We start from the raw sequence: 16,267 nt of genomic DNA on the forward strand, positions 1-16,267 counted from the left end.
AACAAATGGAAACATTATCCAACACCTCCCCCAGAATTATGGGGAGGGGGGGCCAAGCTTCTCTACCGTAGCTCTTTCAAAAGAGGCAATGACACTTTGGTGAACCTCTGTGAGTTACCGGGATGGAAGTTGCTTGCACTCAATCAGATGGAACAAGGGCTGTCCAGGCATTGGCTTATCAAAAGGTGACTTGTTCCAACTGCAACAGCAGTACTGCTTCAAACTCTGCTCCTTTAACAGCAGAGCAAACGGCACAGCACAGAATATCTCTTTCCAAGGGATACATCGTCTGCGTGCTCATTTCTGCTACGTCAATATGAGTCTGCACACCAGCCTGTCGTAGCGTCATTCAAATCAACAGTGTTTGATTTCCATTCCTAATTCCTTTGGTTATTTCACCTTTCACTGCCACCTTCTGTCCCCATGGTCAAGTCACTGATTTGTCCAATTTGCTGATTATTTCAACTCAGATTCAGTAGGTTCTCAGAGCCAAGCTGGAAACAATCCTCCATCCACACAGGCTTTCACCTCTGCAGTTACAATCCCTCTTTTTTTTTTTTTGTCTTGACAATGCCAAATGTGTCTCATTTCCCCGTTTCTGGGAACTCTCAAGTCCCTGCCACAGCCGTCCAACTCCATTTGTCCTGCCATCCATTGCTGCTGCTTTACAACATCCAACGCTCCCAATCCAGTATCATAGTCCTGCACCTGGGATGGAATAATTCCATACCACAGCACAAAGACGTCCAGGCTGTAGCCCACCAACTAGACAGCAGCTTTGCAGGAAAGGACCGAAGGTTCTTAAAAACAGCAAGTTGAACATGAGTCAACAGCATGTCCACACAGCAAAAAGTCAGCCAAATACTGGCCTGTATCAGCAGGAGTATAGCCAACCTCTTAAAGCATTAATTATTCCCCTCTATTTGGCACTTACGAGGCCACAACTGGACACTGTGCCCAGTATTGGGCTACCCTGCTACAAGACAGGCACTGGCAAGCAAGCAGGTCCAGTGGAGAGACATGAAGTTAAGGAGGCTGAAACGCGTGAGATAAGCTGAACAAATCCAGTTGTTTTAGCCTAAGAGAAAGCTGGAGCAAGAAGGAGTCTAACTACTGTTTTCAGGGGCTTCATGGGATAATGCAGAGAACAGAGCCAGACCTTTCCCAGAGGTGCACAGTGATAGGACAAGCAGCAATGGACACAAGTTGCAGCAAGGGAAATTGCTTATATGTTAGGGAAAACATTTCACAAGGAATCCAAGGATAATCTTTTATATCCTGATTTGCAGGAATCTACTATTACCCAAGCTGAAGCAAACACAAGGGCAACACACATTGAAAATAAATTTCTTGACAGGAAGAAGCTGAACACTGGTATTTGCCACAAAGAAGTTTCTCTTTCACCGTGGTAAAAGAGTGTGGTGTAAACCCATTTGGATTATTGTAAGACTAAAGTGTACAGTGGCACATTAGCAGACAAGCCATGAAAGCAAAAGGTGTCTTGCAGCTGACATGTAATGTTTAATATTCACATCTCTCAGTCTACCATTTGACGCACCATAATACACCTTGTTAAAGTGCCTTGCATGCAGGTGATCACTGAAAGATTCACATCTCCATAATCAGACACTTCTGGTCCTGTTTTTTTGCAAACAACAACTTTGACTGTTGTCGAGCAAGCTTTCTATTCCAGCTTTCCAGAAGTGCCTTTATATAGAGTTAGTCAAGCAGAATACAGACCTTCCACTTACAGTTGTAAGTGAATGACAGGAAACATGACAGTTCTTTTTCTGTTATCTTATGATCCATGTAACAATTGTTAAACACCAAGATTTAGTAAATAAGAATTAATGGTGCTCTGTGATAAAGGTAAAGTAACCTTGCACTTTCAATTACCTATCACATCTGCAAACAACGGAGTTTCTGTAATGAAAGGAAACACAGGAGAGCATAAAATGGCCATTAGGAAACTTTCCGTCCATAACTGAGTGCTGGTTGCTGGCAGTCGTTTCGTGGGAGACACCCTGAACAAGTGAATAGCATTGGAAAAAATGAAACTTTAATTTGTTTCAGATGCAAGAGCCAAATTCTTTTTTTTTTTCCCTCCCTTATTTTGAGGAGGAGACTTGCAAGAGACATACAGCCCTGATCCAAAGGAGAGGCTTGTGTGTTACTCAAAGCAGGCATTTTAAAATGTCACGCGGAGGAAATGACTTCTCATACCAGAACAGGAAAACACCAACATTTCCATCTGCCTATTCAAAGGAAATGTAAGGAAGATTAATATTGAATAGGAAAACTATTGAAAGAAGCAGCAAACATCAAGTCCGAGCCCTTGCATTCTCCATAAAGACACAGCAAAGCCTGCCAGGTCAGCTCTGCTTTGCAGTGAAAAGAGAGGATCTGTCTCTAATATAGAAGTACTTCCCAGCAGTCCCCAAAACAAAACTCATCCTTCAAGCACGAACCAGAACGTGCTGGAATATTTCAGTATAGCCACAGTTTCCATGTATTGAGCCGGGCTGAGCTCAGGGGACCTCTCTGCCAGCTTGTACCAACCGATGGCTCGGCTCTCCCATGTTCCCATCCGGGCACAAACCACTGCTGCAGTGCAACAGCTTACATAAAAGATGCAAATAAGGGTAGTGAAGGATGCATAGAAACAAAAACAAATCCAGAAAGGATCGAGGAGAGAAGGTAGAATGCACAACTCCACAACACAAAAGTGTAAAAATGTAGGTAGTTCATAAGGCTTAACTCCAAGGCAATAAAAATGACAAGCACTGGCCTTCTACTAGCAACCATAAGGTAGCCATCAGGTTAATCACTACCAGAGTGAGACAACCCCTCTCAGGTCCTTACTGGGGCCACAGCAGCACACAGAAAGCACATTGTACAAAAAGCCACACATGGGAAAATGTTATTAGTGCAACATTGACCAGGCTAAAAGGTTGGGAAAGAGGTGGCCGGGAGGAAATACCAGCAGAGAAGTCGTGTATCTGTATCAACAGCACAGTGTGTGCTGTGCAGCCGTCTCTACCGAACAAGGAGTTGTACAGAGCAGCAAGCTGCAGGAATATTTCAACACCATCACTGTTAGAGGACTCCTATCAGGCTATTTGGTTATGCTATTTAGCAAGGCAGAGGTGACTATTAAAGCATTATACCAAAAAAGGAATACAATGGAGTTTATTTAAGATTAAATTGTAGAATCCCAGCAGTTAGAGGTAACATAATTTTGAAGTCTGTTAATTTTTTTCTGCTGAATCAGGTTCATTTATTCATAACTGCTGCTATATTGTCCCTTCAGACAAGTCATTTTTCCAGCAGTCTGAAGAACCAGGTACAGTTTTTACCCTAGTGCATTGGCAGAAGTCTCTGTGTATTTAGCAGTTCTGTGTCACACAAGACTCTTCTCATTACAGTTCAAATTTGGGAACAGGACGGTCACAGCTTTTCTTCCAGGCATCCCAGAGCAATTCTTTTCTCTCGGTGCAGATCTGCCTGCTAGAAGCCTAGCCTAAATGTTAAATATCACCCCTGCTCAAATCTACAGTGTTATTTTTGTGACAAAGCAGCTTTACATTGTGTTTCTCTAACGTCAAAAGATGACATACACCCTTCTTGGAAGACAGTATTTACAGGTATTTTCTGTCTAACGAACCAGACTACAGTGGCCTCATCACTAGCACTGGAACATTGGCCTGGCGAGGCTCCCGCAGATGAGATCTCATCACAGGTTTCAGCATCTCGCCGCTTAAAGCTTTTGCGTGAATATAAACTACAGAGTATCGAGCACTTTTCAGCAACAACTTGAGCTTCCGGAAAATCCTAATCCTTTTTAAAAAAATTCCAAAGCCTTCAAGTTTGGAGGAGCCTTATGCATGTGTGCCCTGCACAAATCAAGTTTCCATATTTTCAAGAGCAGCAATTTAACTGTTAAACTCTGGCTCTCAAGTTTGAAATAAGTTTAACCCAAGGCTTTCAAAAAATGCTGTTTGATCTTTGATGAGTGTTGACAGACAGCAGGACGAGAAGGTTTTGTTCCATAATGATTTTTGGGAAGACCCAGCAAGAGAGCAAGGCAGCTGGGTGCGGTATTAGAAGGGTTAAGGAGCCATCTGCTGGCAGCTCCAACTAATTGTTGGACATTTCAATTACAAATTAATTATGTACAGGGCATTTAATTATCCATGGATTCGAACTGTCCAGGGATAATTCAAATGAAGCACTTTTCACAGGGGATATACAGTCTGCACAGTATCTGCCAACAATTTAAATTAGACGCCGATGGACTCTGGGTTTCTGAGCTGTCTTTAAAAAGAGAAACAGCCGGGCCCAAACAGGGTGTGTTGAATTTGGTTGTATTAATGTGCATAAACACCAGAAAAATATGCAGGCCACTTTATGCATTTAAACTGTTGCCTCAAAACAGAAAGCACAGGAATGTGTCTCGTTGAAAGCCAAGAACTGAGGTTATTCATTGTATTTCCGCTTAGTGGGGAAATAAAGGGGACAAAAAAGATGATAGGTGTGACAACAGCGAGCATTCTTCCTTAAGAGTTAAAATGAAAGTATTATCGGATTTAAAACTTAAGACTCCCTTTTGGAGGGCTGCTAACCACAGAATTAATCTCAGAGCCAAATGGGGAATATCTGCACCTCCCTGACTGTAGTGGCCCCGCTGAAAGGGCAACATGGTTCCCTTTGAAGTACACACACACAGTTCAATCATTGCCAACAGCTTTTATAGCCTCTGTAACCTCCTCCACCCTTATTCCTCCCGTCACATCCCACTGCAGCATCAGACACGCAGGTATGGAGAATATATTGCAGAACAGCTACGCAGCTGCCTAGACATCATACAGCTGCATTGCCCACACAAAGCAAAAATATCAGAAGGGGACTGCTCTCTTTAAAGAGCAAACGCACAGCACCTCTTTCCATTAACATTAGCACAGAAGTAACCCTTGTCAGCAGCTGAGGCATTAACAGAGTTATAAACACGAGCGAAGCGGGAAGAAAGCACCGCAATAACAGCAGATTGACAGTGGCAGAGCCTATTGGGGTGGTAATCCATACACACAGAGTCTATAAACTTGAGTAGACAGCATGCCACCAGCCCAAGTCTTCGCTCAGAGGGGAACAGTCTCCCAACTGCCTCATCTCCCTCCTGACATCCTTGCCAGGCACGCACAGAGCGGGAGTGAAAAGTGGTTGTTATCTTCTGTTTCGGAAGGTAAAAGTCACCATCAGAAAGCCCCAGCTGATAATCCGTTCATTAGCAGTGCTGAGTTCAGTAGGGGTCTCTGAGTCAGTTTCCACATGTCACAGTAGATTTCATAGTGGGTGCACAAAATGCAAATGCAGTTCTTTAAGCAGCTGTAGGTTTCTTTCAGCAGCTTAAACTACACTTCTATTTTTCTTTCCAAGTCTTAACTTTACAAAGAACGTCCGTTATCCCCATCTCTGCTATAGGATCATGCCACCACATTACACTACTTCCACCACTTGCCTCCAAAGCCTGGTTACAGGCATCCAGGAGCTAACTGAATTCACCTGCAAGCTCAAATCAGTAGGGCTGACTTGCCTTTTCTGCAGGTGTCTGAGCCCTTGACTCGCAGGATACTCAGCAGAAAATCCCTGAATAAGGCTGCTGCACAGCTCAGTTCAATGAAAGCCACAAGCTTGCCCTCTCAAATATACCTTTGCAGAGGACATGCAGGCTTAGGAAAAGGCCAAACATACCGCTGAAAACAGATAAATAGGGGATAGATTCAAAAAGCATCTGGCCTTAAAGTGGCAGATATTATTGCTGTACAATTTTAATCTGTTTTTTCATTGCAGCTTGTATACTCAATACACTGCTGAACTGAGAAGTTACCCCTTAACTTGTACATGGAGATAAACATTCACATAGCTGCCTAGGTCCACACATCCAGTTTCTGCAGGATTTTCATATTATCTTCCATGATAATGCTACTTTTATTTTTTAAATCCTCATTATGAACACTGAACATTTGAGTTCCCACCTTCCAAAGGAAAAAAGCTCAGTTTTCCTCAAGGAAGCTGTTCTGAACTTAGAGGTACTACTCAACATACTCTAGAACTGACGAGTTACTGCAAATAAAGCGTCACACAACAAAGATGGCATTGTTTCCACTTCGCCCCATCAACAGCACAGCAAACAAGTTTAACAGCCCTCATCTACTATTCTTTTCCCTCTATCATCAATCCATTTTTACTGTACAGACACAAACACGCACTTGGTGCTTTTGAAACGCATCCATAAAAAAAAATGAACTGCGGTGCTTTGAAGAAAGATATTCATGACTTAATTCTTCCTGCACTGGCTGTCAATCAGACACTGAGCTTATGATGTATACAACCTATCGATTTTGTAAGCTTCCTTCCTGGAAGCAGCAGTTTCAACTGGGGAGGGGAAAAAAAAAAAGGCAGGGCTGAAGAATGCTCTCTCTCTCTTGTTACCCGTTGACTCCTCAAGCCATCACTTCTGTTGCTGAGCAAACTAGCACGGCTCCGGGAGCCGCTGGAAAGTGATTAAAATTTGGCAGCAGAATGTCTAAACCACTGGCGTTTCTATAGCAATAGGGAGAGCGCAAGATGTGAAAGAGCCTGTAGCATTGCTGCCATCCTGCTGTGAACCAGAGGTATAGTGCCTCCGACTTTGGAGCCGGAAAGCCCATTTATATAGACCCCCTCCTTCAAATTTAACAGCTTCTGGTTTAATTCTTGGACTAACGCCAAATTAAATGCTATTTTGTAAGCCAGAAGATTGCATACCAGCCTATTTTGCTTAAAAGATTAGTACCCTCGCTTCTCATGCCGCATCTTGCCCGTCTTCCCCATCTGTATTACCCTCGGAAAGCCAGGGAGGGATCCTACGGGCAAGGGCAGCCGGTCTAAAGCTGCTGGCGGTCTATCATTTGCCATTGAACTTCGAGTCCAGGCTTCCTTTTGCAGAACTGCAACTGAATTTGGGTTCAGAAATGAAAGAGAAGCATAGCAGTCAAAATGATCCAATTTGGGTTGGATTCTTCATGTTAGATTCCTAACTAGAAACGGTTTGATTTACCAAGGCTGCTGAGCAGAGCCAGTGCTATCTGTGAGTGCTGAACATTTCTGGAAAAAAAATAAACCAGGCTAATTTTAACTGTTGAAATAGGGATTCAAATGCATAATTATAGGCACCCAGGTATGAAATTGTAGCCATTTTAATCAACTTCTTGCCTTCTCTCCTCCATTTTCTCTTAGGTGGCTAAGCAATTGCAGCCTTCAGTCGTGTGGATTGGAGAGACAGAAAAAATATTTTCTGAAGTGGTGCCGAAGGCTAAAGAGGTGAGTTGCTCCTTTTTTATTTCGGTGCCAATAATTTCTCCTGTTGCATTACAACCGACACAAAGGAACAAGTGTATTTCTTAGCTTAGCACGTACTAGTATGACCAGACCTGCCAAAGCTTGCTTGATAATAGCTTGTCTCACTAACAGTTTTTTCTTTTAAGAGAGTCTTGTGACTTCTTAAGAGCCCCCAAGAGGTTACATTTCTCTCCTACACCTATACTTGCTTTATTTAAAAATAGTCCAGTCAGTGCTCATCAGGGCACTGAAAAGTAGAAGAGAATAATGGAGAATTTCAAAATATGAGGCAAGAAGCTAAAAGTTAAGATGAGCTTAAATTGTTCAGCTCTTAATTTGAGAAACTGGATGGAGCTAAAATGAACAATAAAGCAGCAAGGATAAATTTCCACTGTGAAAACAAAGAACCTATATTAAATAGTTACGTTTACAGATTATTTTCTTTGGACTCCCAGGAGTCCTATTGCCATTGCTTCCATTCCTTCCTCTCTTGTGTAGCTTCCCCGCTAGATAGAAAATTAAAACACTGCCCAATAGGCACAGCAGCTCAACCACCGCAGCAGAGAGCAATTCATCTGAAATCCTGATTAGATTCACATTGCTTGCAAAATATTTTACTTTTAGAGCTCCATGTGAAAAATTAAACCTTTTTTCTTAAGGCAAGTCGTGTACGTTTAGACTGGGGGATGGACACAGGCCCATATTTTGGAAGACCAGTGAAGCATCACCTTGGATGAGGGCTGTATGAGCTGATGGGTGTGCAGTGATTGATGCCTGCTACTAGTCCCCGCACCAAAAGGGAATCTTTCTCTTGGGTTCAAACCTTGACAGCAAGTGCAGATGGGGATTAAAAGTAAAACTAAGGGCCAAATATCACCTGGAGCATTTGTGATCTTTGCTTCAATAGCTACCAGTGTGCAAAAATTTCTCATCCTGCCCACCTCAGAGTCAGGAGTATCACCTCTGCCCCTGCTATTGCATCCCAAGACCTGCAGGTATTTAACAAAGGGTCTCTTGTGTTCTTGGTGGGAGTGGATGGCTCCAGGCTTGAAATCACTCATGTCCAAGATAGTTCACAGCATACATAGCCAGTATTTGGAGCCAGAGAGCATGAAACAGGAGGGACAGGCAGTGGTAACCGGCAGTCTGGGGAGTCTTCCTTAGGAGCACTAGAATTTTGTAGAAGATGAGTTAAGCTCAGCCCTCAGAAGCCAGAGTGAGCAGAAGCCACTTTGCTCATCCCATCGTGACATTTCTGGCACCATGACTGAGAACCCGGTTAAAAAAAAAAAGCAGCCTTAAATTCTTCAAATACCCACTAGAAAAGTAGTCTCTCTCCAGTCCTCCCCAAGGCTGCAAAGGAGTCAAATAGCAAATATGTTATGGTAAGCTCAGTTGCCAAGGATGACGTGCAAGCAGTTCAGCCACTCATAGTTAAACAAATAGGAGTCACCTTCACAATTCACCCTGCTTTTCTCTAGCTCACATTCACATGACAACTGAAATCATAGCTTGCCTCTTCAACATCCTTCCTTGCTACTGACACGTTTCTTTCAAAGTAGAGGAGATATTATTAGCTTTCAGGACATATCCCTGAATTGTGTGCACTATGGATACACATTAGTTTCACAAGCATAACAGGAGCTGCTGGCACATAAATGCCAGTCTGGCTTAGTAGGCTGAACATGAGACTGGAGCATTTAGCTCAGTCTCTGATGCTGGTTCAATCGTTTAAAATTTTAAAATTAAAGATTCCTAGAAGCTGAGCAATGAACACTTCTTGTAACCAACTGTAGATCAGTAGGAATCCATGAATATCATTTGTCACCCAAAAAAAGATGTTCTAAATGCTGGGGATAATTTAGGATTTATTTTCACAAAAAAGAGGTGAAACAGGACACTTTTTCCAGCAGAAAACATACTGCAAGCCCAGAAAACACAACATCTCGCTTGAAGGGACTGTTATTTTCTATCAGTCATTTCAGTGAGATGGGATTCCTCTACCACCTCTAAGCCTAAAATAATTTGATAATTGTCACTTTTCTAGCAATACTCATGGCTCAAAACAGCTTGGAGAACATTTGTACTTCCTTCCAATACACACGAAGAGGAGGAAAGCTTGAAGCCTATGAGTAGCATCAGCTCTATAAATCACAGAGAGTGATCTATAGATCTATACAGAGATCTATAAATCACAGTCAACATAAAATGTGTTAAAACCAAAGTAAATCCACACTTCAGTCGTTGATGTGACCGTATCTCCCTGGCAGAGCAAAGATGGCAAGGTTGGCCAAAACTTCCAAGGTAGATATGTTTAATCAGAGAAACCAAGTTCATTACCAAAAGCTTCCCAGCAAGGGAATGGCAAAGTTTGGATAAGAGCTTGTGATTTAAAGTCGTGCCCTCAGACAGCAAGCATACTCTGAGTGTGGACAGAGCAACATCTTTGCTTTCTGAGCAAGAGAAAAAGCCAAGACTTTGGCCAAGACCTGTAAGCACAGAGCAGACCTACTGTGCTTACAAGGCACCTTCTTCGGGAGCGAGTGCAGGCACCCCGCTTTCCTGGCAGCATTGGGTGCATAGGCACAACAAGGACAAGATGAAAAGATGGCATCTGTCATTGAGTGATGGCCATAAGAATAGTTCATCCAAGAGCAAAAACGTGGACTGGACGTTATCATCCTGACAAGAGCATGCCCGTGCTCCAAAGTGGGACCTAAGACATGCTCTCATGATTAAGCAATGGGCAAATTTAGGAAGACGTATAGTATGACCATGAGAATACAAGAATGAGAAAACAGATGTATTGTAATTAAGACAAGTTTGGCTAGAAAAGAACTGTGTGACTCCGCCCCAAGAATTTTGGGATTTCTTACTGTTTTCCCAATTTCCTCTCCTCCATAGCTTTCGCTCCAGAGAGCAGCATTTTGTCTCCTTTCTGTCAGCTGTCTGCTACTGCAGACAACAGAAAAATTGGATCAAAGATTATACATACAGTGTAGATTCACAGGTGTTTATTATTGCCTTTCAGCTGAGAAGGTTTACAGGACATAGTTTCTTCCTTATTGACATTAAAGAAGGCTGATCTGAAATTGAAGCTCAAGTTTTTCAGGGAGCTGCCTACTATATAGTAGGAAAAAAATATCACAAAGTGTTCTAGGTAGTAACATTTTCAAGTGACTGGCTGTTGGTGACTTGGATGTTAAGTCTCAGTCATTTCTGAAAAGAAACTTCCAAGTCATTAGACTTCTCTGATACACTATCCTAACCCAGTTATTCACTTACAGCTTTATTAACGGCAGAGTGACACCACAGCAATTAGATTAAGCTTCTCCAACCACTATTCACTTTAACATTATCAAACATAACTATCCAATAACAGGTTTTGCTCGAGACTCATCTATTCTGTAAATAGTAGTTAAAGATTTGTTATAAAGTCAAATAGTAAATTATTGCAAAGAAATGAATCGTTTTGCTCAAGACTCATCTATAACAAATCTTTAACTACTATTTACAGAATAAAGTCAAATAGTAAATTATTGCAAAGAAATGAATCCTGAGTTCGGAGAGCTTGGGTTCTCAGGTTAGAGCCACAGCAAAAATTAGGGAGTGTCTTTTTCACATTTAAACCATGGGTAGGAGTTGGTAGACCATAATCTCCAAGAGCTTGGAGGATTTCCAGACTAGGTTACACACCCTGGCAATTTTTCTATCTGTTAAGGTTCATCAGGTGCACAGCTCCAGTATTTCTCCTTGAACTGGAAATCAGGGTTTCCTTCTTTGAGTTGTTTCCTTCCTGCTTTTCAATAACAGGACCAGCAAATTCAGTACTGAAAGGCGCTAGCACAAACCCACAAATGTATAAGCAGAAATTAAGTGTTTACCTGACTTCCAGAAGACAGAAGCTTTCTACTTAGGTTGAGCATCTAGTCTGCTTATACAAAATGCAACTAGACTACTAAGAAAAAAGGATCAAAATCCTGTTGTATATAGCATATCTAGAACTTCACCTCATTAACTCTAAACTGTCAGCATCAGTAACAACTCTTTCCTCCTTTTATTTACATGTACACACTGAAGATGAACCCAAAAGGACTGGAAAAGATCCTCCCCAAATTCCTTAAGGCTTTGAAAGCACAGGACAGAGTGCTGCTAGTGGGAACCACCAGCCATCCCTTCGATGCAAATCTTAAACCTTTCTGCGAAGTTTACCAAAAAATCATTCTGATTTCTAGGCCTGACTACACTTCAAGATATGGCAAGTATTTCAAGTTACCCTGCTGATTACTACTGTTTAAAATCCATGCTTATTGTCTGGTTACCCTCAGAACTGACTTTGAACTCAATTTATACCACAAGTACATCTCAGTTCTACCGCAAAGATCAAAAGTGAAAGTCAGGAGGAGAGTTTAAAATACTGTTCGCAGCAGTGATTAACATTTTTCATGAGTTGTTTAGTGTGCACGGAGTTCAACCTCAAGCTGTCTTTTCCCCTGTGTGAAGGATAAGATCCTATTTCAGTGCACATTTCCTATTTTAAGCTTTTAATTTTCACACAGGGATTCTGATTTTCTGTTATTCCTATCCAGTTTCCATACTCTAAACAATACACTTTAGGGCCTCTCCATACACAAAACCACGTCTGGAGGACTGAGTTTTGTCACTATCAAATTCCATTTTTGTACTTACAGATCATGAGAGAAATTGTAGAGGCATCCAAGATTTTGCATGTCTAGTCCATCAAAGGTTTACAGCAATAGACAGACCCTCCTAAAGTCTGACAGATGCATCGAGTACCCCATATGCTGAGACTCAAAGCTTGTAAGGAAAACAGTGTCTTTCATCAGACCAATTTACACGGCTATAAAAAAAATTGTTTTCAGATTTGAATCACCTTGAAGTCTGCAATAGCTCAACATTGACTAGGAAGCAATGCTCCAAATTAAGCTTAATAACATAAATCAATTACTACAAGAAAAATGGTAGTTTGTCCACATCCTTCAGAAGCAGCTGGTAGAAGAGCTTTTGTTCCCAGAAAAAGGATTTTCTTTTCATGTGGTTTAATCACAGATATCGTGCGGTTTAATACCCTTTTTCTGGGTACTAAGGAGTCTGGATGTGGTTACTGATGGGCAGAAGTGCTGTTTAGGTTCAGTCTAAAGATTAAAAAAAGGGTTTGGGCTATTCAGAATTGCACCAAACACTTCAGGGTTGGACTGTCAATGGTGCACTTCTACCAACAGGCTCCTAGCATGAATATCCCTATTGATTACCACATCAAGAAAAAGAGACTCCCTTCATGCCACTGATCTCCAATAGATCATGTCCCAGAAAAATACAGTAGTAAAGGAAACCACATTCAGTTCAGGGACCTCGCCGCACAATTGTACCTTGGCTACAATACCGCTCCGCATAGTCACCTTACTTCAAAAATATCGTGCAACTCTGTTCCGAAGTCCAGTTTCATTCTGCCTTTCACAGAGTGCACAATTGTACCTTGGTTACAATACCGCTCCGCATAGTCACCTTAGTTCAAAAAAATCGTGCAACTCTGTTCCAAAGTCCAGTTTCATTCTGCCTTTCACAGAGGCAGCCAAGGTACTGAGATGATGCACATTTGGGCAAGCTCAAGACAGGTTTTGACTGCCTAGCACATTGTAAATCTCTCCCACATTCAATAATTTTCATAGTGTGGATTGGAAATGGTCTCTAAGCAAGCTAACATGTGTTTCATATTATGTTACAGCTCTGATAAATTGCTAACAGATAAGGGACATGAATAAGACCTGGAGAAAAGAGGTGATAGCAGCTGAATTTAGCTGTGTTCGCTTCTGGGGATGGAACTGTCACATTTTGGGATTCTCACCACTAATTTGGAGTCAAAAAAGGGGCTAGCTAAAGGGATTTCAACTGCAAACTTAAGAGTGCCTCAAAAAGTTAACTCCTGACATTTTAAAGCAGATTAAACTTGTAGCTTTACTTCTTTGACATTGTCCCATTTAAGACAGTGCCTGGCTTGTTCTTTAGCTCCAGCCTTCCCCTGAAGTTCAGTGGAAGTATGATCTGTCCCATACAAAGCACTCGCATTTCAATCTTGACAATTTTCAGCACCTGACACCCAATTTGAGAACTAAAGAAACTTGTTTTGACAGAAAAGCCGTGACATAACAAATATTCATAGCCACAGCGCACAGCTACCCATCTGCTACAACCCTCCCTTTTGTTACAAACCAGAACATTCCAATCTAAGCACGATGGAAACAGTAAACGTACAATGGAAATCATTAAACTGGAAGATTCACGATCCTATACTGGTTTCTTACTATTAATCACCCAGCAAGCCAGTACCTCGTATTACACATGATCCTACCTGCAACAGAAGCTGCAGCACACGATATATGGCTGCGCAGAAGTAGTGCTCACTGTTGTGTGCATCAATTCCTCTTTTATGAATTAGGGATTCATCCAATAATTACTGAACATAGATGTAATTCAAGTGGAAGATCACAATTTGCCCGAGTGAAAAATGTAGTACAAAGTTGTCAATAGTTATGGGCACAAGTCCATAGTATCGACATTGCAATCGAAGGAAGAATAAGGCAGATTTTCTCCACTACATGACTGCTCCAACATCCAGTACCATTAACTTTCCACCCAAGGTTTTCATACTCCATGTGAGCATTCAAATACACAATACTCAAATCACAACTTGCCTGTCTCATTCAAGAACCTTTTTAACCTCTATGCATAATACTTCTTATTTCTTTCCAAATGTTTTCACGTAAGGCTTTAAAAGGAAGGCATGGTGAAATGGCATGAAAGTTTTACTAAGTGTCTCTGAGACAGACCGTTACTTTATATAAGATAAAAGCATGGTGAGATGGCATGAAAGTTTTACTAAGTGTCTCCGAGACAGACCGTTACTTTATATAAGATAAAAGATGTTATTGTTCCTATAAATTTATTTTTTTGGAAGCAAAAAATCTCAGCCATTTCACAAACATTAAGAAACTTTCATGTCACAGAGGTTCACAGCTAGACGATACAAACAAGTTCACCATTTAAATAACAAGTAAAATACCAACCGCAGAAATTTACCCCGGGCCTTTGCAACATGTGCCTGCATAACTGGAAACCTTTGGCTTCCAAGCCAGACACCGAGTCCCCATAGCAGCCCTCAGTTCAGCAACCTGTGATCAAGGGTACGGAAATATAAACAGGCTGTTAAGATAGGTACTTAACTCCACACACCCACATGCAAACGTTCTCGACAGGTTCTCTTTCTGTGTATACACGCAGGCATATTTAAGTAGTTCTTTCATTCTTACACACATATCCACCTCGCCTTATACGCCCGTAGTGACTTTCTGAAAAGTACTGACTGGTAGCCAACAAATAATCAGCAATGGTTTAAGAACATATGTGCCTAAAGACCTCTATGCTACAAATCCATAGGCGAAAGAAACGGCAAACAAAAATTTTGAATCTTGGCTTTCCTGACTGATATCCCTTATTTTCCTGTTTCAATTTCAAAATGCAAAAATATTCCTCCTGCTTTCCTTAATGCATGTTGTTGGCATTCTCTCTTTTTCCGGATCCTGATGAACAGTGTTATGGAAGCACATCATCCTGCAGAACGGTGGAGCGATCACCAGCTCACTGAACATAAGCTGCCTAGCAAAGCTGTCCAATGGCTTCACTCCGGGACACATCATCCAGGCGGTACAAGCTGTCCTGAGCGAGCTACGTCTCCTGCAGATGACCAGGAAGCCACTGAGGACCAACGAGTTCGTGACTTCCCTGGCCAGACAGGATCCAGTGTACCAAGAGGAGGAAGAAACATTTAAGGTGACATTAAGAGCTATGTTAACTGACTGTCTTTCATCATCCCCTGCTACATCCTTTGTCCAGGCACATTTGATCTAGAGACCTACTAATTCTGCTGATGGGTTGGCACATCACTCTTCGAATGATCATGTATGGCTTAACAGCACCAAACACCCATCTCCTCCCATTTTGGGATGTTTGGCAGCCCAGGCAGCTGGACATGCCAAGCAAACGGTCATTACTACAGGCAGCAACCCTGCATGGGCAACACACCTGGCATACTGCTTTGCTGAACCTCCCGCCCGCACCCAGCTTGTGTTGAGCAGAGTGGCCTTCACATGCCTGGATAAATTGTGCGGGTGCCATTAGTGCAATCCTTTTTTTCAGAGCTGAGATGTTCAGCAACCCTGGCTATATTATCTAAAGGCGGCAAAAAACCTGGACTTGCAAGGTCTGCGGGGTGTTCCACATGGAGATCAAGTTCTAAGTCCTTACTTTAAAGGATTTCAAGCAAGAATTTTCCTATAAGAGTTTTCATTTCAGGGTTTGAAAAAAAATAATATCAGTTTCTGCCTCAAACTCCATCCCTCTCCCCATCCTCACGGCTATAAAGTCCTGAAGGCAAAACATAGTGCTTTTGAGGTACATTACACATACCTCAAATATACATGGATCACCCCGCAAACAACTACTTTTTTCCACATGTAGCTCAGTAATAATGACTCTTTCTTTCTCTAGACTAGGATGATCTTTATGCAGTCATTAATTCTGCTTTCACAGTATTGCTTTTGGTTTTCCTATTGATGGGAACAGTCTATCAGGCTTAAGTACATGTCTACCATTTCTTTATTTACTGTAATGACTTCAGTATAGCTTAGGGGCAACTGAACTGGACTTGAACTAGCTAGTTGAGCACAACACTACAGCTTAGCAGCACTGATGCCCCAGAAAAATGACACAACGCTTTACTAAGACACTTCAAACCTACTAAACTACTAAAAGCCTTGGCCACCGAACAGGAGAACCCTGCTGTGTACCCAGGACTGCAGGCAGCCCACACCAG

At 41.9% G+C, this 16,267-nt stretch overlaps 1 protein-coding gene across 1 annotated transcript in view; it reads left to right on the forward strand.

Moving 5' to 3' along the window:
- IQCA1 (IQ motif containing with AAA domain 1) overlaps positions 1-15,225 on the forward strand; it is a gene marked incomplete at its 3' end in the record, with an annotated part of 75,945 nt that extends 60,720 nt beyond the window's left edge. The window contains exons 11-13 of the mRNA XM_009707457.1: positions 7,276-7,359; positions 11,458-11,635; positions 14,987-15,225. Of these exons, the coding sequence (XP_009705759.1) occupies positions 7,276-7,359; positions 11,458-11,635; positions 14,987-15,225 (501 nt within the window). The remainder of the gene's footprint in view (positions 1-7,275; positions 7,360-11,457; positions 11,636-14,986) is intronic.
- Between the last annotated feature and the right edge of the window lie 1,042 nt (positions 15,226-16,267).

Source organism: Cariama cristata, unplaced genomic scaffold, assembly GCF_000690535.1.
Source record: "Cariama cristata isolate BGI_N322 unplaced genomic scaffold, ASM69053v1 scaffold10099, whole genome shotgun sequence".
NCBI lineage: Eukaryota > Metazoa > Chordata > Aves > Cariamiformes > Cariamidae > Cariama > Cariama cristata.